Source organism: Planococcus citri, chromosome 2 (genome assembly GCF_950023065.1).
Source record: "Planococcus citri chromosome 2, ihPlaCitr1.1, whole genome shotgun sequence".
In the NCBI taxonomy this organism is placed as follows: domain Eukaryota; kingdom Metazoa; phylum Arthropoda; class Insecta; order Hemiptera; family Pseudococcidae; genus Planococcus; species Planococcus citri.
Window position 1 is genome coordinate 18,776,029 of NC_088678.1, and position 25,236 is coordinate 18,801,264.

The window sequence follows — 25,236 nt, forward strand, 5'->3', positions numbered from 1 at the left end:
AAATTTATCACCAGCCAAAATTTCAAATGCTGAAGTATATTTTTCGATTTTTACTGAATTTCTGAAAATCAAATTTTTGCCAAAAATGATAAAAAGATCAAAATTATACCAAATTGACCTAGAAAGTTGAAATTTGGGATATACTAAAATTTGCGAGCTCGGCTGGTCTCGTCCATCAAAATCATCGCCATTTAGTGAAGCAGACTTTTTTTTTGGAAAGTTGGCTTCAAAATGTTCCTAAGGATGACCTCTTTAAGAAAAAATCTGTCCCTGAGGATTGGGGACAGGGTGCAGTTATTTCTATTGCCTTATGCCATGCCGGACTAATATGTGTAGTTGAACTGACCAGGTGTCTTACTCTTAGTGTAGAATACCTGATGTCATCTGAATAATGATATCCGCTTACTCGTATTGATAAAAAGTAAATATTTCAGGTATATCAAGAGAAGTAATTGAGTGTTTGTTTGTATTTTGGTATGCTTGGATGATGCATTGGTCAAAAATAGAAATGCACATATAAGAAATTCTTCAAATAAAAGTTATTTTAATCGTTGCATATGTAATCGATGAATGACCCTCCTCGAAGTACCCACTCTTAATTTTTCTTCCATATCGAACTCTCCATCACAATTTCCGCAGTTTTCGGACTACTTAAAACTGTAAAATGATCGGCATCATCGATCTGATATTCTTGTAACGGATTTCTGAATATCTGCGTTTGACAAAAAGAAAATATATTTATGTAGGTTGTTTTTTTTTTTTTTTACTTTACATACCTATGTACTTTTAATGACTCGTTAACATCTTACTTCTGTCAAACTGGAAGAGTCATTTTGGTCATGATTTTGTGCACTTTTTATCAGCGTGCACGATGACTCGAGAGGTGCGTGAGAGAACTTATAATTGAATACATTTTTCTTCAGCAGGTTTATCCTGACGTTGGTTTCTTGCTGGATTAATTTTTCGTTAACTTTGGATAATTGTTTTTTAAGTATAGCTTTTCGTCTACTTTCGCCATTTGAGTAAATTTTCTGTCCTTCGCTTGCTTTCGTTTCTCCAATCAGGTACGCTGGCGTGGAATCAATCAGCCATATGTGCCCTCTTCTGCCATTTTCTTCTAATATGTTGGCAACTTCGATGGCTAGTAGACCTCCGAGGCTGTACCCAATGATACAGAATTCTTGGTCTGGACTGAGTTTTTCCAGAATCAGCTGTTAGGAGTTATAATAATTTTCTATTACTTGATGTTTTTTAAAATCATGGAAATGATCGTATTTTACTCACTTCTGCAAAATAATCTCGTAGTTTGGTCAAGAAAAACTCTGCTGATTCTGTATCGTGGTATTGGAAACATAGAGTTTGAATGTGAAGATTTTTCGCCAGTGGTTCCATGAATGTGGCAGTACCTTTGGTCATAATATTTTATATTCAACTTAGAAGTGTCACAACTCAATAATCACCCATCAAAGAATTCTGTAAGTCTCACCTTCCACTCCAGGGAATATAAAAGCAGTTTGATTTTCTTCGACTGAAACGTGTTCTTTGATTTTACCATTATCAAGGGGTATCCGAAGTAAGGGCTCTTTCAGTAGTTTCAATTTCTCTTCATCACCTGTGAATTTTTATAGTAATTTTAGCTCTTGAAATATCTCAGGTCCATTTCCCCAGAACGACCACTTTCATGTAGGGGGGTGAAAGTGGTGTCAATCGTTTGTGCTTCGTTTGTGTTCTTTTGTGCACTTCCTCTTTTTTTTTGTGCTCCCCCCCATGCCCCTCAAATTTTAAAAAAACATTTTGGTCGAAATGGTCGACCTAGGGAAATGAAAATCGATGAAATCGACCACTTTGCATTAGGAGGGTGAAAGTGGGGTCAATCGTTTGTGCTTCATTTGTGCTCTTTTGTGCACGTACTCTTCTTTTTTGTGCTCCCCCCTGCCCTCAATTTTTGAAAAATCGTAGTGGTCGGCCTGGGGAAATGAAAATCGACCACTTTGCGTTAGGGGGGTGAAAATGGTGTCAAACGTTTGTGCTTCGTTTGTGCTCTTTTGTGCACGTACTCTTTTTTTTGTGCTCCCTCCCTTCCATCTTTTTTTGAAAAATCATTTTGGTCAGCCTGTGTAAATGAAAATGGACCACGTTGTGTTAGAGGGGTAAAAATCGTGTCAATCGTTTGTGCTTCGTTTGTGCTTTTTTATGCACGTACCTACTCTTTTTTTGTTCCCCCCTCCCCTCAATTTTTGAAAAACCGTCTTGGATCGATTACAGGGTGTTAGTCCAGTAAAATGTGCATCGAATAGGGAAAATCGAGGTGGCAAGCTAATTTTTGGTCTATTGGTCCATTTCAATCTTATTTTTTGTAGATCCCAAGCCCTCCAAAAATTTTTTCCAACCCATCTTCTGTAATATTGGTCCAGTTGGAAAAATTCTGCAATTGTCATGTCCTAGTTCATGTACATTTAATTTTAAATCAAAGTACAGCTTAACATCAGCCTCTCCCTCCACCCGCTCACATTTTTTCCTTCTGTTCTGTACAATTGAAGCCCATATGAACGTAATTTAATAGCCCAAGAAAATCGGTGAAAAAAAATGGGGCCATTGGGAAACTCTCAGGGGCAAGCGAATTTTGGTACATTGTCCTATTTTTATACCAAGAACACTAATCCTAGGGTGTCCCCACCTGTCCCGGATGAGCTTTCCTCAAATTGGGGAATTCAGCCTCGTAAATAAGGCTTTGCAGTCAACCAAATATGGGAATTTTTCATTTTTGAATACGACTTACGAGTCATGATAGATAATTATGAAATACAATGTTCCTTAAATCATTTTTGACCTCACTCAGGTGTAGTAAAATAAATTATGACATCAAATTATTCAAAGTTGAAAATACCCCTCCTCACCCACCACACAAATGTTGCAGTTACCGAACGAATGGCCTCAATTACAAATAATGAATACAAAAAAAATGTATGTGGGAGGGGGGAGGGGCTGATGTTAAGCCAGGGATGAGGCCCCGAACGATTTTTTTTCAGGTTTCGGGTCCCGGGGCTTGGGCTTTCAATCAAAAATTTATTAGGTCTTGGGCTTGGATTTGGGCCCAGGAAACTTTGGGTTTAGGTTTCAGGGCTCAGTGTCCAGGGCTTGAATGAAGTGTTCAGGTCTTTCCGGGGCTTTTTGGGGCTTAAAATTGCAATTTTAGTGAAGAATAAAGTAAAATCTTATTTTATTTTCTGTTGAAAAAAAAATAACATTTTAAGGGCAGATTCCGATTGCTTTTTTCAAAATTATTTGAATGGAACTGCTTTTTTAAAATCAGAATTGAATTTTTTTGTAGTTTTTAATTACTGTCCAAATTTTTTATATTTTCAAGTGTCATTTTTCAAATAACAATGAACTACCTACAGAATATATATATACCTACTGTACCAAAATACCAAAAACCCCTTAAAATATTAAACTTTTTGCTGAAGTTCTGAATTTTTTCTTGAAAATGATCTTTTTTGACTATTGAGATGCACTGAACGGTAATTAAATTACAATAGAAATTTACAAAATTCACACAAGCCCTGAAAAGCCCTGATCACAGTTTGGGTTTCGGGTCTCACGTTCTGTGCTTGGGAATATAAATAATGTACCAAAAACCCCTTGAAAGTTGGAATATTAAACTTCTTGCGGAAGTTGTAAACTTTTTTTTTTTTGAAAATCATCATTTTTGACTTTTGAGATGCACAGAACGGTAATTACAATAGAAATTTACAAAATTTACAAGCCCCAAAAAGCCCCAAAAAGCCCTGATCACAGTTTGGGTTTCGGGGCTCACGTTTTGGGCTTGCTTTTCAGAGGAAAAGGTTTCGAGCTTTGGGCCAGGGCTTTGTAGGTTACAGTTTTTAAGGTTTTGGGGCTTGGACATTCGGGCTTCAAGGAAATAATCGCGGCTTTTTCGGGTTTTGGATACTGGTCCTGAGCCGGGCCTCATCCCTGTGTTAAGCTGTACTTTGATTTAAAATTAAATGTACATGAACTAGGACATGACAATTGCAGAATTTTTCCAACAGGACCAATATTACAGAGGATGGGTAGGAAAAATTTTTTGGGGGCTTGGGATCTACAAAGGGGGAGAATTGGTCACACTACGTTGAAATTGGCGTTTGAAACTCGTATAAACATTCCATTCGATGTTTTTACATGTTTTAGTGCATTTCGATTCATCTCATGTATGTATATCGGCAAATAACTGAATGGTGAGGGGGTGGGGGAGGAGTGGCGCTGTGGTCCGCTCTGCACTTGCGAAAAACAAAGAACCCCCCCCCCATACCATTTTTGAATGATTAAAAATATTACGATCATTATTAAACATCAACGTTATGGCGCTACTCCAAACCGCCTTATGTTTGAAGTGCCATGGCTCATCTGATAAGAACAACATATTTTGTTCCAACCATTTTTGCGCTAGAGTCCATATTTTTTGAGATTTTTGTCAAAAATCGATTTTGAGGGGCTAAGATCCACAATTTGGGGGGAAAGCTCACCCGGGACAGTAGGGGACTCCTCGGATTCATTTTTAGGACATCGAAATGGACCAATAGACCAAAAATTAGCTTGCCACCTCGATTTTCCCTATTCGATGCACATTTTACTGGACTAACACCCTGTAATCGATCCAAGACGGTTTTTCAAAAATTGAGGGGAGGGGGGAACAAAAAAAGAGTAGGTACGTGCATAAAAAAGCACAAACGAAGCACAAACGATTGACACGATTTTTACCCCTCTAACACAACGTGGTCCATTTTCATTTACACAGGCTGACCAAAATGATTTTTCAAAAAAAGATGGAAGGGAGGGAGCACAAAAAAAAGAGTACGTGCACAAAAGAGCACAAACGAAGCACAAACGTTTGACACCATTTTCACCCCCCTAACGCAAAGTGGTCGATTTTCATTTCCCCAGGCCGACCACTACGATTTTTCAAAAATTGAGGGCAGGGGGGAGCACAAAAAAGAAGAGTACGTGCACAAAAGAGCACAAATGAAGCACAAACGATTGACCCCACTTTCACCCTCCTAATGCAAAGTGGTCGATTTCATCGATTTTCATTTCCCTAGGTCGACCATTTCGACCAAAATGTTTTTTTAAAATTTGAGGGGCATGGGGGGGAGCACAAAAAAAAAGAGGAAGTGCACAAAAGAACACAAACGAAGCACAAACGATTGACACCACTTTCACCCCCCTACCTGAAAGTGGTTGTTCTGGGGAAATGGACGTAAATATCTCTCCATTTTCCCCCCAATTCATTGTGAATTTATCATTTGCATTTACCTAGTTTCGAAGCCTCAATTTTATCTTGTTTCAAGCGCATCAATTCTGCAAAAGTCAGTTTTCTCAATTCTTCAGGCGTGAAGAAGAAATTGAATTCTGATTCGAGAACTTGTCGAAGCTCCAGAGCCAGTATGGAATCCATTCCTAGTTCTGGCAGCGTCCAAGTAAGACTTATACTGTTGATGTCCTTTATACCTTGATTGAGAATTGAAATGAAATAATAAGTATCGACTACAGAGTTAACCTCGATCGTTCCAAGATAAGAGGAATTCTATCAATATTACCGAGGATATTTGCAATGACGTTGATGACATCAGTTTCTGCGTGATGTTTTGGAGGCACAATCATACTGGAGACGATTGGACTTGGCTGCTTCATGAATAAATTCAATGTTTTCAGGCACGATTCAATGTTTTGTTGCAGAGTCCCTCCTGATGCAAAGAAATATCAAATTTAATAAACGTGTAACTTTTTTCAACTCTAATACTGATAGGTACTAAATAGTGACCCATACCAATTACAGATGATTCGCCATCTCCGACCATAGCAGCTACCACTCCCACATCTCCTATGGCTCCCCATTCGACAGCCAAAGCAGGTAACCCCTCTTTTCGTCTTGCTTCACATATCCTTTCCATGACAGAATTTGCAAAACCATAATTAGTCAAGTATGGATTTCCCATTCCGCATGAAATACTCGAAAATACAACGAAGTGTTCCAAATATGGGCACATTTCACGTGTCTGTTGGTCTAGATGAATTGTTGCTGCTGCTTTTGCGCCAATTGGTACTTGGAATGATTCTTCGTTATGTTGGATGAATGGTTTGTCTTCGAGAATCTGTCAAAGAAAATGCAAAAAAGTCCAAACACTTGAATTATGATTTGAAATGATGATACAGCTAATATGTTTGCAGCTGGTAGGGTTACTATTAATGAGTGGAATGTATTTTTTTTAAAATAAACTATAATGTTCTAAACTGAAGAACTGTTCAGATCGACACTGATCTCACTGTGCTCATTTTAAACATGCTTCAGAATCACAATATGATGAGAAATCAAGATAAATTGAAAGCAGAAAATACCTACAGCGCTGTTTGCAGACGTTCTGGTAGTAGATTACTTACTAGTATGTAGGAACTGAAGATCACTTTCAAAGTTTTGTTGCGTGGAATCTCATTCAATGGAATTGACTTTTGAGTTTTGGTTACTTTCTCTACATTTTTTGATTTCCAGTTGACTTTGTTTCTCGCTAGAAATTTTTGCTTTTTCGCGAAAAATTCCCAAAAGTTTTTATTTTTTTCTAAAAATTATCGAAAAGTCTCGCATTTTTACCAAAAAATGCCAGAAAGTCTCGCTTTTCAACCGAACAACTGAAAAAAGTTTTGCATATTCAACGACAATTGCAATAGAATAGGTAAATTTTGTCAATGTTTGGCTAAAACTTCTGCCTTTTGCTAGAATTGCCAGTCTTGATTTTTGCCAAAAATTGTCTAAAATCCTCAGTTTATTGCAAAAAAATCTTGGAAGTCTCCTTTTTTTTCCAAAATTGCCCCAAAACCTTACGTACTTTTTTCTTTAGCAATTGTGAGTCTGGCATTTCAACCTAAAATTGCCAAAAACCACATAAAAAAGTATCATTCTTTTAATTTGAAAGTCCTGCTTATCCCACTAATCTTGCTTTTATTCTGCTGTTTGTCGACAATAGTCCTGCAGTCGTCCTGCTTTTTATCAAATTCATCATCAAAATTTTCCAGGATTGATCTTTTCAGATAATTCACACCCAAATAAGTTAGCAGACAGACGAAATACTGATTTACAAAATCCCAATAAAGTTTTGAAACGGCCGTATCAATACCAAAATACCAATACCGAAATAGTTTTTGATGGTATATTTTGGTATTGGTAGGTATTTTGTGGTATTTTGAATTTTTTGACTTATTATAAAATTATAAATAAAAAATAACTAATAAATTACTCATATTGAAAAACTTGTAAGTGATAATGATGAACCTTGAACTCCCAAATTGAGGTGTTTAAATTAAAAAAAGTGCTTTTCAAAAAAAAAAAATTAGAAAAATTTCATTAATTTTGGCCTAAAAACACACTTTTTATTTGGTATTAGGTATATTGGTACAATACCAATACCAATACCAGATACCAAAAAAAAAAAATCCACAAAATACCAAAATGCCAATACCAAAATGACATCTGTATTGGAAAATACTGAAATACCAATACCATCTTGGGTACTGCATGCTAAATACCAATACCTGGTACCAATACCATTTATGTTTATCAGTATACAGCCCTGAATTGGGGTCTATCAATAATAAGTTTCATTCCTTCAATTTTTGGCTTCTGGCTTCCTCTGCGCCTCACTGCCTCCTGTGTGTTTCTTGAATGGCAATCACATCTATGTTCAGGTTCTTAACCATTTCAGCTAATATAACTTCCTTTGGGCCTAACAGACCCTCTATATTTGTGAACATGATCTTTAAGGGAGTTGTCCTCGTCAGAGGCCCTGAGAAGGGCCGTCTTAACCCGGGTGTAGGGTGCATGATCGACCAGTGATGGGATGATTGGCCAGTAATTGAAGTACTGTTCCAGGGCGTGCCAGCATATTGGGAAAAATTATTCACAGTTCTTAAAAGAAAGCATTGCAGAGGCTTGTCCTTTGCCCTTCCCCCCTTGGTGAAAAAATGTTGTATAAAAATTGCATTTACCCAGCATATGGAAGCCCGTACAACAATTGTCGACGTCAACATTTACATCGACTATGTTTTTTTCCAACATGATGATGGAAAAGTGACCAATAAGTTATTCAATAGGAATCTTCTATCCGTAAAGAAGCCAGGTTGATGAAAATTTTTGAAATTTTCTCATTATTTCTTACACCTTGACATGTGATGTAAAATTTGATGCTCGAAATTTACATCCACAACTATGTCGACCAATTTTTCAGAATTAAAATTTCTGTTTCAGTGTTTAAAAGTTCAGTAAACATTTAAAAATATGTATGATCTTTGTTTGAGGGGAGAAAAACTTTTTAATGGCCTTGATAAAATTATTCACTTTTTCCATATTTTGGAGTTGTTGATGTTATGTCAATGTGAAAGTCGATAGTCCACAAATACATCGACGCTAACATCAACCAAATTTTCAAATATTTCTCATAATTTTAAAAATTAAGTTGATATTGTGGATGTATTTGTTGATGTCGAATTTCACATCGACATTAACATCAACATGTTGTCGACATGAAAATGTATCAGTTTAGTACTCTTAAATAACCTATTGCACCTTTCAGTATGGAGAGTTTTATGTTCTCTGACCTATACACAGATAGTGGCGAATCGTATGAGACACCCATTTTTCCAGCAAACCATGAGGATATCCCTGCCTTCCTGCCCTCAGAAATCAGTTTTGTAGTAAGAAATTTGAAATTGCGCAAGTCTCCTGACCCAGATGGGATCACAAACGAGCAGATAAAATTTGGGGGGAAAAGCTAATCACTTGTTTAACAACCCTAACTATACTGAATATGGACTTTCTGTCATCTGTCCGTACTTCTTGGAGGTGGCCTCCGCGTCAATGCAGCGTTTGCTTTCAGCATGAGCAATGGCCACCTAAGTGTGTAAGAGAAAATGATTTTTGGAAAAAATTTCAATTTTGAAACTAAAATTCAACAATTTTGCGTAGCTGGAGGTTGACGTAAATTTCGATGCTAATGTCGATCCATCCACATCCGTCACATTTGGATCACACATGTCGATGTAAATTTCGACCCTGTGTCGAGCCAATTGTCGACATAAATGCCGATCAACATTGGTCGACAATTACATCAACAATTGGCTTGACACAGAGTCGAAATTCACATCGACATGTGGCATCCAAAAGTGACGGATGTGGATGGGTCGACATTCACATCAAAATTAGCATGGTCATTGTTGTATGGGAGAATACAAACATTTTTACAAAATTTTCTGCCGCCCTCACTTAACAAAAGTTTTCAAAAATTTCACGTAAGCCTTGCTTTTTAAAATAATTTTATAATTAAAAAATCTGAAAAAGCGAAAAATTGATATGGAAAAAATATTGTGAGCTCTCGCCCCTCCTCCCCCCCTCAAAAAAAATAAAGAAACCCGTTAACATTGAAAAGGTGAAAAATTTAGGTGCATGTACAATTTTGACCCCTTTCCTTTTTCTCAAAAAAAAAGGTATGATACCTAAATATGTATGTCTAGTATGCTTTATCCACTGAGAATTGAAATGGTGAAGGTATTTTTGAAAAAAGCAAACGCGAAAACTATTTTGCAATCAGTAGTTCCCTAATGGCTTGTTATAATACATGTAGTAAGTTCCTGGCGATTTCTCCAAGATATTCATGTTTTCGTTTTTCATTTTTATTTTCAAGCTTACGTAGGTATATGAAAAAAATACCAACCAAGTACCAAACTAAATGACTGAGCATGCACTCATAAGTCCAGTTGGACATGGCCAAAGAGGTGAAGACCACCAAACTCACAGAGAAAATATTGTAATGTTCAAAAGCATAAAAAAGTAGAAAATGGGCGTGTAATATGTTGAACTTTGCACCATATCGCTCATCTCACATGCCAGCAATGTGCTCCTGAAAATCATCTATGATTGATTTCATTATATCCACTCATGCAGTCTGAAATCCCACAAGAACCGGCCGGATTTACCAAAGGAAGAGGCACCAGACAGCAAATCCTCAACATCAGAATGCTCATCAAGAAAGCTCGCGAGTACAATGTTCCTGCAGTGTTGTGCTTCATGGACTTCAAAAAAGCATTTGATTGTGTCCAGTGGCAAAAGTTATGGCGGATTCTGCTGGAGATGGGTGCTCCCCCCCACCTTATAAAAAAGTAGTACAATGTTTGAAAATGTCCTGCTGAAAGTTCTGCTAAAGTCCTGATTTTTCATTTGAAATTTTGTTGGATACATAGTACTTTGTTTGCCAACTATTCGCCAAGAATGGACAACTTTGGCTGAAATTGTCAAATTTTTACTTTTTAGCAAAATCAGACACCTTTCTATCAACAAGAAGTGGAACTGAAAAATCAGAAAAATAAAATTTTAAAACTGATGCTAAATGTCAAAGGCGAGATTGTGTTGATTATGACATCAAAACTTGTTTAGTTGAATGTTCTAATTCACGAGGAATTTATTCGACTTTATTTTAATAAAAGTAGTAGGTACATTTGACTTCATAAATTGTAAAATAGATCAAGAAATGATAAATCAGCTTCAAGTTGATATTTAATAAAAGCGAACTTATATCTCAACCACTGCAACCATCAACTATAATATGGTGAAAGCAAATGCAAAAACTATCTTACAATCAGCGAATATGTAGTTAATGGCTTGTTAAGTTTCAGCTTTTTTACAAAATTCCTAGAAGTTTCACTATTTTTGCAAAGCTTGTCCATAAGTCTCGCCCTTTGACCAAAAATTGTCAAAATGTCCTTTCTTTTGGTAAATTTCCGATATTTTTTCTGCATCTAAATGTTTGGCTATTTCTTTGTTCATTGTTTAGTTAATTTTTTGAGCTTTTTCGGTTACTTGAATTACTGTGCTTTTTCAGGGTTCTGACTTTTCAATCCCTCCCCATCCCCTTTCAAAAACAAAAAAATATTATTCGCTTATTACTCGTATTGTGTTGTTTTTGATAAATGTGAGGATCGAAAGGACCCAAGTACCTATTAAATCTACCTTGGGATGCAAAGGCGAGAATCAAGAAGGCGAATTACTTGAACAAAATAAGAAGACAATTTCGGAACGAAATGGCGCTTATATGAAATTATTTTGGAATTGAATATTACTCTGATATCTACCTACCACTGCAACATTAAATACTCCAGTTACTGGACCCATGGCCGCGGATGTTTGCAATAAAGCCCTCATTCCAGTTTCTTCTGTCACATTTTCCGTTGATATGGCCACATTGACCCCATACGATCGCCATAAATTTATTCTAAACGTTTGGTAACCGTCGGTTATTCCATATCGAGAGCTTAACACAATGTTTCGAGCTCCTCTCAGAATCAGCCAATCTGCTAGTTCTAGACCGAATCCACCTAGTCCACCTGAAATGAGAATATTGAAACTTGTTACGTTATTCAACACAAATACACAGATGGCAATGTGGAATGATTGTGGTAAAAATTACGTGCCTATAATGACGTAAGATCCATCCCTGCGGCAGTTTACGAAAGGTGATGCATTTACTTGAGGCAAATTTGGTTTTGCAGTTGGTTCTTTCTCTTCGTCTTGTACTTTTATCAAGACTTTTCCAGTATGTTTTGCAGCTGCCATGTATCTAGATAAAGAGTAAGTAGTGCAGTAATATTTTTCAAATATATAATATTAGGTACCTACTTTAGAAAATTTTTTCAAAATTTTTTCAGTATTTACCTGAAAGCCGTTTCAATTTGATGGATTTCAAAAACGATTCTCTTTATTGGTTTAATTATCTCGAGGTTGAGCATTTCTTGCAACTGTTTCCTCAATTGTAAAGCTACTTCATCTTGAGTCCACATGATATGATCAAGGTCGATGCTGTGAAGGGAAATTTCATCCAGAAAACATCCCACTTCTAATAAACAACAACAATAAGTAATTATTGAATATTGATCTACATAGAAAGTAATTTAGGTGCCTGTTGTTTTTCTTTAGCCTTACCAGTATCTGATTTTCCTATTTCTAAGAAATGCCCTCCTCTAGCAACACAACGTACCGAAGCTTGAAGTTTTTCTTCAGATAGACTATTTAGAACCACATCGACTCCTCTTCCTTCGGTTAACTGCATTATTTTCGATTCGAATGTCGTATCTCTGGAGTTACAAATATGGGTTTCTGGGATCTGAGCAAAAGTACATAATTTGTGAAATTTGTCTCGTTTGTCAAAATTTAGATTTTTAAATTGAAGATAATTCACCTGTGGAAACATTTTCTTGATGAATTCCACTTTATCGGGAGATCCAACTGTTGTGAAGATATTGCAATTGTAATGTAGGCAAATGTGGATGGCTGCTTGGCCTACTCCCCCGCTCCCTGCGTGTATCAAAACTGTGCTTCGTTTCCTCAATTGCATTTTATGAAAGAACGCGTAAATGACCTATCAAAAAACATTACCAATTACCATATTATTTTTTCTCTTCTTTCATGGTTCGGTATATGGCATTTATGGAGTAATCGCACCCCCTCCCGATCCCCAGGACGACTTCTTTCTTGAAGGGGACATCCTAAGGAACATTTTAAACCAATGTAGCCAAAAAAAATTGACTCAAATAACAAAATGTCGACCATTTTGATTGAAAGGTGTGCCAAATTTTTCGCAGATTTTGCATTCCAACATGGGACTTGCACGAAATTTTTCGAACTGGATGAAGCTAGATCGAAAAAACATGCAAAATTTCATCAACAGCATAAATTTCAAGTGCTAAAGTGCATTTTTCGATTTTTGGTGAATTTTTAAAAATCAAAATTTTACCAAATTGACCTAAAAATCTGAAATTTGAAAAATATCCTATTTTCAATCAGCCATGTTTCAAAAATCTGCTGGAGGCTCGATAAATTTTCAAGAAGTCGCTGGACACCAAAATGGCTTAAATTCATTAGCAGTCGACTTAATTTTCGTGTTTAAGTTGAAGTGCTGCGTGAATTTTTGGATTTCCAACTTCATTTGATGAAATTTTAAGTTTCAAAAATCTGCTGGAGGCTCTAGAACTGCTCAAAATGGGTTAAAAATAGTTTCTAATTAATTTGGTAGGTAGAAAACAGAGCATTTATACCAAATTCCAGTTTTCTAGGATGGGAAAATTTTGATTTTTCTCATTTTTGGACTTTTATCTATTTTGTTAATAAGGCCAATTTTTTTTGGCAAGTATGCTTTAAAAATGTTCTTTAGGATGTCCTTTTCAAGAAAGAAGAGTTCCTGGAGGATCAGGAGGGGGTCGCAGTTATTCCATGTACGAGTACATATATGCCATATGTCACACTATCACGAATAATACACTCAGAAAATCCTCTCACCGTGATGTACACGATTGGAATAGTTGCAGCTTCCTCCAATGACATATTATTTGGAATTTTCCAAGTGAAATATGGGATCATTTCGACGAATGTGGCTATTCCACTATTACGCACTATTCCCATCACACGATTACCTGCTTCATCTCGTCCCGAAAATTCAAAACCTGGGCAGTTCTGCACAAATATTTGTTCATTTATTAGTTTTGAGTATCTTTAATTTAACCATTGAATATTCTCGAGGTAAGTACAACAACTTGCCTCTAATGAACGATTGTAGTAGAATGAACCAATATTGGAGAGTTTCCTTGATCCAAGCATTATATCCCGAAAATTTAGACTGCTGTAGTAGATTTTAGCGAGAAGTTTTCCTGTTGATTTATTCCTGCGGAGTAGAAATATGAAGTGAAGTGTCAATATTTGAAAAGCAAGACTTACCGTGTAAATAAAATTATGGTGAAGTTTAATTTGGATTTACATACCTATTGGAATTTAGCGAGCTTTCGATCCACCTCAATGATGAGAAATCACCAAGCTTTTCTAGCTTGCAAATCGCACGTTCAGTTTTGATATTTTCTACAGATGTAAGTGCCAAGTGACGATAGCTGCCCCATTGCCCTTCTTTATAGACATTATGGACTAAATTTTTATCGAGTTGCTTTTTGTAGAATGGAGTATCTAGTGAGAAATCTTCGCTTTCTTTATCCATGATGAAAAAACATCTAAAAATAAATTTTTTATTGATTTTTTCAAGTCAAATATGAAATTCAATCGATTGAATGATGAAAATTACAAATGAGGACCTCATATTTATTCCTTTTTCTTCCATTTTTAAGCAATTGAAAAATCCCAAAATTCCGTTCATTGGATCTTTTTCAGCGTATAAAACTAATACTTCATCATTTCTGAATTTCAGAGATTTCAGTGCGTCTTGTAATTGAGGCATCCAAGAATATGAATTGTTTTTCACTTCGACTGATGTTATGTTTCTTCTATTTCCAGTCGCGTGCATCTAAATGATATTTAAAATGATAGTGTTTTTGACGGGCTTATGTAATTATGGAGATATTTCATGGTTTTACAGGAAGAGGGGAGGGGATGGGGGGGGGGTTACTCACGTGTCGTAGCAGTAAAATTTTCTCTTGAGAACTGATTCCACAGCTGAAGCAGATTACAAATCCTAAATCTTCGATCTGACTGTTTTCTATAGTTGTGAGCTGTTTTGTGATTATAAAACCGTCGTCGATCATTGCAGCAGATATATTATTCAAATTCTTCAAAAATATGAAATCAAAATAAAATATTCAATATAAACAATATTTTGTATTTACAATAATGTGATAAGTAGGTAATTTACTTGGATATGATCTTGAATATTTGAAACGAATATTATTGAAGCTTTTTTATCACTGGGTAACTCGTTGATGAATTTGATATCTTCTACTGGATTCTGCACTTCTGATGCATGTTTGAAATCGATCAACATGTTAAATTCGACCTTGATTAAAATTACATTTAGATTATTTATTTTTTATTTGATTATTCGTCAATTTTATTTTATTTTTTTTTCACCTGAATGTTTCGTAAATCATTCAAAATTCCTATTGCTGTGTAGGATGAAGTTGAGGTGAGGTCAGCAGTCGACTGGATTGGATCTAACAATTCGATTGCTTTTATTTTAGTTGTTGGTATATTTTCTAAAGCTATGTGCATGCATATTTTAAGTGCTGATGTAAGGTCCATTATCTGAAAAAATTCATAATTTTATCCCCAACAAATACACAAATAATAGATACGAGGTGTTGTACACTGTAGTATTTGATAAATAATATAGAATACCCATACTCACTTCATTATTCATGTAGGGAATAAATTGGTATGTTTCCAATACCGGATTTCTTCGGTCTTGCTTCCTAGCAATAGTTCTGTGTTTCCAACCAGTCATTTGGATACCACCAGAGCTCAATAAATTGATATGTGGATAAAAGTCAACTTGAAACTCTGCCAAATTTCAATTTTAAATTTAGTTTGTTGAAATGGGATACCTAATCATTGCATAAGACGTGATTATATTACTTGGTTTCTCGAAGTCCATTGTCTTCAGCATTTGAAAATGTTTCTCAACATCAATAACAATTTTACGTACAAAAATAGGAACCAGAAGTTCACGAGTGTCTATGTGAAGGAAGAAAAAATGAGCCATTGCGTCCATAAATGTGACGAAATTATCGTTCCATGATATTCCACCTCGTGTACCTGAATAATACAATATTATTAATATTATGTTCACGAGAAACGACCAATTTGAGGAGCATTTTCATTGTTAAATTGTAAAAATTTTGGTTGCTAGATTTTTTTGTTGAGATATTTCTCAAAAATTACAATTTCTTTCTGCCAAAAACGACAAAAAGATGTCTCGTTTTATGCCAATAATTGTTCAGAATTTTCGTTGATTTGCAAAAAAAAAAATGCCAATGATTCGCTTTGTTGCTCAAAATTGCAGAAAATGTCTCTTGATAAAATGACCCATCTTGCTTTTTGTCTAAAATTGAGTCTCCCTTTTTTTTTCAACAATTGCCAAAGAAATCTGCCTTTTGCTAACACTTTCAACAACTTGCTTGAAGCCAAAAATTGCCAACAATTTTCACCTTTTACAAAAATTTTCGATAAGCCCCATTTTTTTTTTTACTGAAACTGGCAAAAAATTTACACTTTTCTAAAAAATTTCCTAAAGGTCATTTCCAGAAATCTTGCTTTTTGTGAAAAATTTTCTGAGAAGTCTTGCTTTTTTGGCTAGAAAAATTGCCAAAAAATCTCACTAAATTAACAAAAATTGCAAAAAAAAAAAATTTCACCATCAAATTGTGAAAAGGTCTCACTTTATCGATGAAAACTGCGAAAAATGCAAAAGTTACACTTTTTCCCCAAAAATTACAAACAAGACTTTTTTTGGCTAAAATTATCAATCTTGTTTTTGGTAACAAATTTCTGAAAATTTTCAGTTTTTCAGATGCGTAACAGCCTTCACGTTTTTTTCACATTGCTAGAAAGCTCCTGCTTGCCCTGAAATTGTCGAAAATAGCTAAAAGTTTCACCTTTTGTCAAACTGGACAAAAAGTACAGTTTACCAAAAATTGCTATGAACTTTGGATTTTTTTTTGCATAAAATTCCCAAGAAGTTTCACTTTTTTAAAAAAATTACCTGAAAGTGTTGCCTTTTTTTTTTTTTTACCAAAAATTCACTATTTTTGCGCCAAAAAATCTCGCTGTTTAACCGAAATGTTGTGAACAAGTAAGCATCACTTTTTCAACAATTGATAATTTTCCAAAAAGTTTTTTTTTTTTGCTAAAATTGAGACGTCTCTTCCTTTCTGCAAGAAATCAAAAACGTCTCACTTTTTTCTAAAAACTTCCCAAGTCTCGTTTTTTTGCCATAGAATAATATTGTTATCAATTTTATTTTTGATCAATTTTCTCTTGTGATTTTTTTCCTGTATTAAAATATTTTGTAACTGTCTCGATTAATTCTTGGCTAGCTTTTAATTACTTTTTCGAACTGTTTTGGTTTCTGGAGCTAATTTTCTTTGAGACAAATTGAATACGAGCCGAAGGTGATCAGAGAGTGATCAGATGTGATGAGACCTGATCTGGATTTAATTTCATCTAACCAGATCACTGACCAATGGGGTGACATGGGTGTATTTTCTAAAAATCTCAAATTCAGTATGTTCTAACCTGCAGAATTGGCACAAACAACTCTTCTGAACGTCTTCTTGTAGTAATATCCTCTTAATCGCAGCTCTTTATAGAAATCTTTACTATCCAGTGTTGATGAATTTGTGTTATTGGTGTTGTTTTCAATTTGATTCGTATCGAATTGTTCTTTGGCAATATTTTCTGGTACTCGAACTAATCCTCTGACCACAACTGCACCCTTTTCAGTCACTTCGAAATTATTTGTACCAACATGAATCGCAACGTTGAAGTTGAGACAGCCTATGAAAAAGACCAGGGTACAAAGATGACTTACTTTTCTGAACATTTTCAGAACAGAAGGAATGCTTAACGGAAACATGATGATGGGAATAAGTACGTATATTATTTTCAATTTTATTTATTTCCAGCACCGTTGTCAAAGATGGTTTAAAAAGTATCCTGCTGTTCATGGTGGGGGTGGGAGAGGGTTGATTAGTGGGAAGGAAGAGTTTTACCTTTTTCAGGAATTTTCGTAACTCGTTCAAAATGTACTTGTTCAAATACCACTGGAGTATTCATACACTTCTTTTTTTGCATTGCTGCGAAGGTTTCCCAGACCATCGTCTTGAAAAGAAAATAGATTGGTGTATTACTTAGATAGGTACTTAATTACATATGGAATTCCGTGGGTAAGATCGTGTTGGGTGTGGATTTAGCACGATGAGAATATTCTTACGAGATATGCAAGTCCAGGGTATATGTTTATTCCATTCACATTATGATCTTTCAAAAACTTGAAGCCATCTGATTGGGGATTTATAACGATGTTTTGACTACCCGATACAGACGTATCAGAGACCAGTTTACCCAACGACCATTGCTCATCGTGTTTCCATTTAATAAGAGGTGAAATCATCGGCGTAGATCTGCTGACTGGGAATTCAACTGGTGGATATAAATTACTAAGCTTTGGAGCACATCCAGATTCGTAAATTCTGTGGAAATTACCGTCAAAAATCGTGATTAGTTGGTAGAAATGAAAGAGGATGAGAATATATTGGCCATAATACAAGTACGTACTGTCCTAGAGCATTTAAGAGAAATTCTACTTGGTTCGGGTGATCTCTCAATGTCAATGGTATGTTTGTAATTGTCGAAGGCAGGGAACGTTTTAAAATTGCGTTTAAAAGACCATGAGGAGCTATTTCGATCAATATAGCATCTTTAGGAATGTATTGGCAGCTTTCTTCAAAATAAACTGGATTCAGAAGGTTATTTGTGTGGTACTCGGCCGAAGAATACCGCACTGCATCCAAATTCCATTGATTTGATGGGGCAGATGAGCATATCCATTTATTGGATCGCAGCTTTGGTTCTGGGATAACCTAAATCATCACGGATTTGTAGGTAATGGGCATTAACAGTCAATTTGAATGTGAAAATCTAACCTTTTGCAGATATGATTTGAATTTTGGAGCTGCCGGTGTGATGTAGCGACTGTGATAGGCTATATTTGACGTATCCACTTCACGAGTGAATATATTTTTCTGCTTCAGATGCTCTGTGAAGTTGTTTACTATGTCTGTGGGACCTGATATGGTACAATTGGTGGAGCTGTTGTGACATGCGATGTCGATTTCTGGTGGGATAAGATCTTTCATTGCTTTGTATCCATCACCTGTGTTGTACAAGTGAGATCAGCAGGTGAGTAATGAGTTTCTAAGGATGTTAAATTTCTGTTTTATTTGCCTCACCAATGGCCATCATTTTGCCTCGAATTTCTTCAGTTTCTAAAGATACCAAACCGCGATAATAAGCTGCCAAAATCATCTGCTCAGCTGTAAGACATCCATCAGCATAAGCACATCCTAGTTCTCCAACAGAATGACCAATTATTCCATCTGGTTTTATATCCAGTGCGGCCATTATGTCTACCAAAGCAATCTGTTCAGAAAAAGGTATTGAATTTAAAAAAGTACAAAAATGAATGTAGCTCCATCAACAGCTGATGAAAATTTTGCATCTAAGGCATTGAATACGATTTACTTACTTGAACAGCTGCTATTCCCACGAATGAATTCAGAATGTTCTTGAACATCAAAGGATCGTCTTCTGTGATGATTTTGATCAAGTCAATTCCCTTTGATTGTAGTGTTTCGTGACTCCTTCGAATGGATTCAGCAGATATCGGCATTTGCATTAGTGATTGGCCCATTGTGGGCCATTGAGATCCCATTCCAGAAAATACAAACCATATTGGTCGATTTTCACCAGTAATGAACTAAAAAATTTGTTGAAAATGGTACTATATTAGGGTAATTTGCACTGTATGACTTATTTGTGAGTAGGTATATATTATGGTGGTTGATGAATGATGACGTACATTTTTCGATCTGTTGGATTCTTTTCCAGAATCTAAAATGACGAATCCTCGTTGAAGATGTCCGCTTATATTTTCGCTGAAAATTTCATGGATCAGTCTTATGTATTCGGTATCCTCGTACTTCTTCACCACCTGTATCATGAAGTTGAGATAGAATGTGTTTGGTGTAGGCATACTACATATTAGGAGTGAATTGTCAGGATAATGACAAATTCTCAACATTACATTTGACTTGAAAAGTTGACTTGGACATATCAAGTCTAAATTTTGAGAACTTGAAAAAAAAAATTGAAAATCAGTAAAATTAGAGCTTGAGTCGAATTTTAAGTGATTTTCGTTCACTTGTCATATTTTTGAAAACTTTGGGAAAGATGATCAATTTCTGGTCATATTGAAGTAATTTTAAGAATCAAATTTAATTTTTAGAGAGCCTCTAATATTTTGGCGCCAAATTCTAAAAAGTTACCGGCAGTTATTTTCTCGTCAATGATGATTTGAAATTTTGGAGCGATATTCATAAAAAATTGCCTGAATTCAATTTGATAAAAATCAGACATCTTTCTATCAACAAGAAGTGGAACTGAAAAATCAGATTTTTTTAATGGATGCTAGGTATTACTTACATGTACATATAAGCTGAGCTGATTATGTTGATTATCCCATGAAAAGTTTAGTTGAATGTCCTTATTTACAAGAAATTTTTTCGACTTCATTTTAATAAAAGTGGTAGGTACATTCTACTTTATAAATTATGAAAAAAATTAAGAAGTGAGAAATCAGCTTCAAGTTGCAGATATGTATTAACCAATGTAACCATCAAATTTTCTTGAAAATTGTATTTTTGTATTTTTCTAAAATTTTCTGAAGGCTCTAGAACTGCTTAAAATGATTTGAAACTGCTTCGAATCCATTTAGAGTAGAAAGAAAGGTACATATAAATGAACGGCGTACTTACATACCTATCAAGAAATTTTAGCTTCTACGTACTCAAGGGAATAAAACTTAAATTTCTTGTAAATTACGACATTCAACTAAGCTTTTGATGGAATAGTCAACATATTCTCACCTTACCTAGCATAAATTTTTCAAAAAAAAAAATCAGATTTTTCAGTTCCACTTCTTATTATTGGTAATTTTGGGTAACTTTTGGTAAATTATTGGTAGATAATTTCAGCTAATTTAGGTTAAATTACCAGTAATTTTTGGTAGTGTGGTGAAAGCAAGTGCAAAAACTATGTTGCAATCAGCGAATAGCTGATGGCTTGTTAGTGTGTCTAAAGTTGATTTTTTTGATTTTTGTTCTTTTTTTTTGATAAACTACTGGTGATTTCTGATTAATTTCTGGTAACATAGCAATAATTTTGGTAAATTACTGGTAATTTTGGTAAATTACTGGTATTTTTGGTAAATTGCTGGTGATTTTGGTAGCTTAAATTACTGGTAATTTTGGTAGATTACTGGTAATTTGGGTAAATTACTGGTAATTTGGGTAAATTACTGGTAATTTTGGTAAATTACCGGTAATTTTGGTAAATTACTGGTAATTTTGGTAAATTACTGGTAATTTTGGTAAATTACTGGTAATTTTGGTAAATTACTGGTAATTTAGTGGAAAACTTATTTACCATCAAGTTCTTTTAATTTTTGGTAATCTCTGTTAAATTATTCGCAAATTCCAATTTTTTTTCAATGAAACAGATATTTTTGAATTAGGTACTGGTAATATCTGGTAAAATACTTGAGAATTTCTTTTTAAAAATACTTATGTGATTGCATCTCGTGTACAAGAGTAAAGTAAATTACGTCATCAATAATGTAGTCCACTGCTTCTTCAGACCTTCCTGATACTGCAACTATCAAAGGTATTCCATATTTCGCAGACATGTTCCCTTTCTTTGTTTTATCATGAGGTGTTAACAAAACGTGACCATTGGCTCCTCCAACTCCGAAACTATTCACAGCGAAATATGTGCCCTCCAGTGGTGTTTGTTTCGTCACCACCTGAACAAAAATTGAATAACAATTATGAGAAAACTTATCAATTTAATTCTTCTTCTGAAAGATTTACAGTTGTACGAGTACATATTAATGAAGTTATTCCGTTACCTCTAAATGACCATTGTGTAAACCTTTTATTTTCGGGTTTGGATTTTCATATCCAATATGTGGAGGAATAATTCCACTTTCAAATGAAATAATCATTTTTACTATCGAGCAAAGGCCCGACGACGCTTCTCCATGTCCCATGTTCGATTTGACTGAACCTATTTTCAGCGGTTTTTTGCGATCAGTACAGAATACTTCTTCCACTGAGGTTCCTTCCACAAAATCTCCAGCCTGGTGAAACGAAAAAAATGCCAGAGTTCAAAATACGTTATTTCTTGTAGACTCAGGCGATGAGGGTGTGAATGTGTTTTGTTTTTTTTTTAAAAAGTATTAAAAAACTGTTCTCACTTGTGTACCGGTGGCATGCATTTCGACATACGATACGGTATTTGGATCCATGTTGATTTCTTGGTAGAATTCTCTAAATAATTCTTTCTGTTGTGCAATCGAAGGAAAAGTGATTCCTTCGTTTTTGAAACCATCGCAATTGGTCTTGGTATGTATGACGTTTGTGTATACTCTTCGAGCATGCTCTCTTTTTTGCAAGAAAGTGACTACCACTGCTTCGGCTCTTGTGTAACCACCGACTGTAAAATTAAATTCATGTGTTGGTATGATTTTTTGAACTATGCACTCAAATCGGACATCGGCACCTCCCTTCCCATTTGAACGAAACCAAGTTAGATCGGAAGAACATGTATTAAAACCCCCGTAAATAAAATTTCAGGTGCTGAAGTTCATTTTTGAATTTTTGTCGAATTTTTGAAAATTTACAAAATTCAAAAAATCTGTTTTTTTCTTGAATGTAGATACATTTTTTTTTTAGCAGAAATGAACCAATGAATAATTTTTTCAATTCAAAACTCCCTCACACCATCTACCGCTGGTTTTGGGTCATTCTGGAGCCTCCAGTAATTTTTCAGTTTCCTGCAGAAGCTGAATCATTTCGGAAAGGTCAAAAATGAACTCAAGCTTACATTAGGTACATATAACTTTGGCCAGTGGTTATTGAGCACATTCCGCAACATTTTAGAAGTGCCAGCTCAGAAGTGGATTTTTCACCAATATTTGTAAATTCCAGAAAAAGAGACTAAAATTGAATGTTCAAAGAAGATGCAACAAGCAGGCTTTTTGAGTGTGTCTTTACAATCACCAGAATCGAAAACAATCTCGATTTGAACTTTTTTAATGTCTGGAGAAATTCTATGAAAATTTGACTTTTTTCTATCTCTGAAATTCCCAAATTGGTCAAAGATTCACATTCCCTTTTGAACTGGCGCTACTGGAATTTCGCAGTGACCACTTTCACTGATCGAGAATGTATCCAATAAGTATTGATCAAAATTATAGGTTCTGAAGTCCATTTATAGCCTCTCCTGAGTGATTTGAAGTTTCTGGAGAAAATCGAAAATTGCCAGAGGCTCCAGAAAGGCTCGAAGTCAATAGTTGTTGATGTATATAGGAGTTGAAAAAATTGTTTAAAATAGTTCATTTTGCTCAAGAAATTTTTTATTTCACAAATGATCAAAAATTGTCCTTGAGACAATTTTTTTTAATTTGAAAATTTTTAAAAAATACACCAAAAATCCAATAATGAACTTGGCTCTTGAAGTTTTTATTGGGAGGGTTTTGGGACATGCTCTTTCGATAAACTTGCTTTTGGAGCAAATCACGAAGTTCCCTCTTTAGATGCCACGTATATTTTGGAGAGATCGCAGCTTTGAAAATGCATAAATATTCATCTGAAATGTGATCCTGCTTCAATTGATTTCACCCAACACTCACCATCTACGTTGAAAGGTGATGTATTTCCAGTCTGATTGAGAAGTGGACTATTATTCAAGTATTTTGCTCGCGAAAAGCAAAGATTAGATGAGCATACAATGGCTCCATCGTAGTGACCGTTTTGAATCAATTTAACCGCTGTGTCCATAGCGTACAAAGATGCTGAGCAAGCTGAATTAACCGTGAAACTGGGCCCTGTCAAAGTACAATTTTATAAATTTATTCTTTTTTTTTACAGCTTTACGCCATGAACTATCGAAGACCTTCATTACCTACCATGAATATCCAACCAGTAAGAGATTCGGTTCGCCTTCATGGAATGGACCAATGTCCAACTGTTCTCTTCGAATCCTCTATCCCAAACCGGATCTCCTTCGTCACAGCAGTCCCATAGTCCACAAATAACAGCTATATTTTTACCTTTGAGTTGTTGGGGGTTGTAACCTGATTCAAAAGAAGTTCAATTCAAACAGAATAATGAATAAACCATGCACCTAGTTTTATTATTTGAAATTTGGATTTTTTTCCATGAAAAAGTATCAATTTACTTACCAGCATCCAAAATTGCTTCGAACGTTTTCTCTAGTAAAAGTCTCGAAGAAATCGGCATAGTTTCGGCTTGTTGACGAGTGATCCGAAAAAATGAATGATCGAAGCGATCAATGGTTTTTAGTAAACCGGTTTTCGAGTCTAAAAAAACATTAAAACATCTCACTCAAATTCATCGAACAGATAAAACAGATTACAAGAAAATTTGTCATTCTCATTACATACTCGAATTGCTCCGATCTTCTTGAGAAATCATGCATTTTCCCTCCATCAAATTATTCTTGAATTCTTCCACATTTTCACTATCGGGAAACACTCCAGAAATACCAGAAATTACAATATCTTGCGATGAGTTGTTTCGTTCGTCGTTTTTTCGCGACATTTTTCACGAGTTACTTTATGATGTAGGTACCTATTTTATGTTTCGTGGAAACGTTTAGTCTATTGTGGTGAAACATTTGTAAAATCGCAAAATTAGGTATAGAAGCTCGTAAACTTCCAAGAAGTCTCGAGCTTTTAATTAGGTAGGAATCGTATAAATGGAAAACGCTTCCTGTCTAATGAACAATTTAGTCAACATTTTGCTATGACGTATTATCCAAAGTTAATTTTGGTAGGTAGGTACGTATCATTATATTCATTAGCGTTAATTGATTCAATGTACGCATGTAATTATATGCGGTTACGTAATAGAGAAGTTTTTTTTTAATTAGGAGATGATTTATATTTATAGCACTTTACTTTGTTTTATTCAAAGTAGGTACAATTAAGGTAGACACTAAGGTGGATTACTGGATCGTTTTTCAATTTTTTCTGATGGAGCTTCCATACACAAAATTTTTCTAAAAAGGTAGTTGATACCAAGGCGATAAAAAATTTCAAAAGTTCCAAAATTGATTCAAAAAAATATAGATAATTTTCAGTACCTACTTAGCTGATTTTGTGGTATCCCAAGTACTGTATTTGGCAGTTCAAGGCTAATTTTTGTCAAGTTCAAGAGTTGTATAAATAGGTATAGTTCATGGCCAAGTAGATTTTTGAATTTTTTTTTAAATTGTAAAAATTCTAAAAAATCTTATCAAGTATGATGGGAAAATTTCAACATGAAAAAAAATTGCCTACTTCCGAGTTATTTCAGAGCTTCCAGTGAGTTTCTACTTTTCAATTACAAATCTCCAAAACAAATACTTAATCATAATTGAATGATTGAATTACCTCGTTAGGTGTTTGGTCGTTAGATGAAATAATTTGTCACTTTCAAACGTTTATGAACAACTTTCAACTCTTCAGTGACTGACTTTTCTCAAAACTGAGCTAAAACTACATAATGCAAACAGCGTGAAATACG

General features: G+C 35.0%; 1 protein-coding gene across 2 annotated transcripts; it reads right to left on the bottom strand.

Moving 5' to 3' along the window:
- Nucleotides 1–449: 449 nt before the first annotated feature.
- LOC135834883 (fatty acid synthase-like) lies at nt 450–25,236 on the bottom strand. 2 transcript variants are annotated; one of them, XM_065348860.1, is made up of 37 exons: nt 25,104–25,236; nt 24,114–24,300; nt 23,892–24,029; nt 23,616–23,783; nt 23,340–23,534; nt 21,903–22,141; nt 21,555–21,785; nt 21,252–21,449; nt 19,449–19,580; nt 19,116–19,346; nt 18,820–19,009; nt 18,514–18,743; nt 18,146–18,450; nt 17,802–18,060; nt 17,581–17,689; nt 17,105–17,365; nt 15,446–15,625; nt 15,219–15,370; nt 14,942–15,115; nt 14,727–14,867; nt 14,488–14,643; nt 14,173–14,381; nt 13,852–14,091; nt 13,631–13,754; nt 13,373–13,546; nt 12,276–12,455; nt 12,020–12,200; nt 11,753–11,933; nt 11,512–11,657; nt 11,177–11,424; nt 5,828–6,152; nt 5,598–5,744; nt 5,314–5,508; nt 1,487–1,612; nt 1,285–1,406; nt 810–1,211; nt 450–712 (listed from the first exon to the last, which is right to left on the bottom strand). In XM_065348860.1, exons 2-37 carry the CDS (start codon nt 24,268–24,270, stop codon nt 596–598), a joined length of 6,963 nt encoding a protein of 2,320 aa, XP_065204932.1. In that variant the 5' UTR covers nt 24,271–24,300; nt 25,104–25,236; the 3' UTR covers nt 450–595. The 2 variants fall into 2 exon arrangements, with proteins under 2 accessions (XP_065204932.1, XP_065204931.1); XM_065348859.1 differs by lacking the exon at nt 25,104–25,236 and having other exon boundaries at nt 24,114–24,425.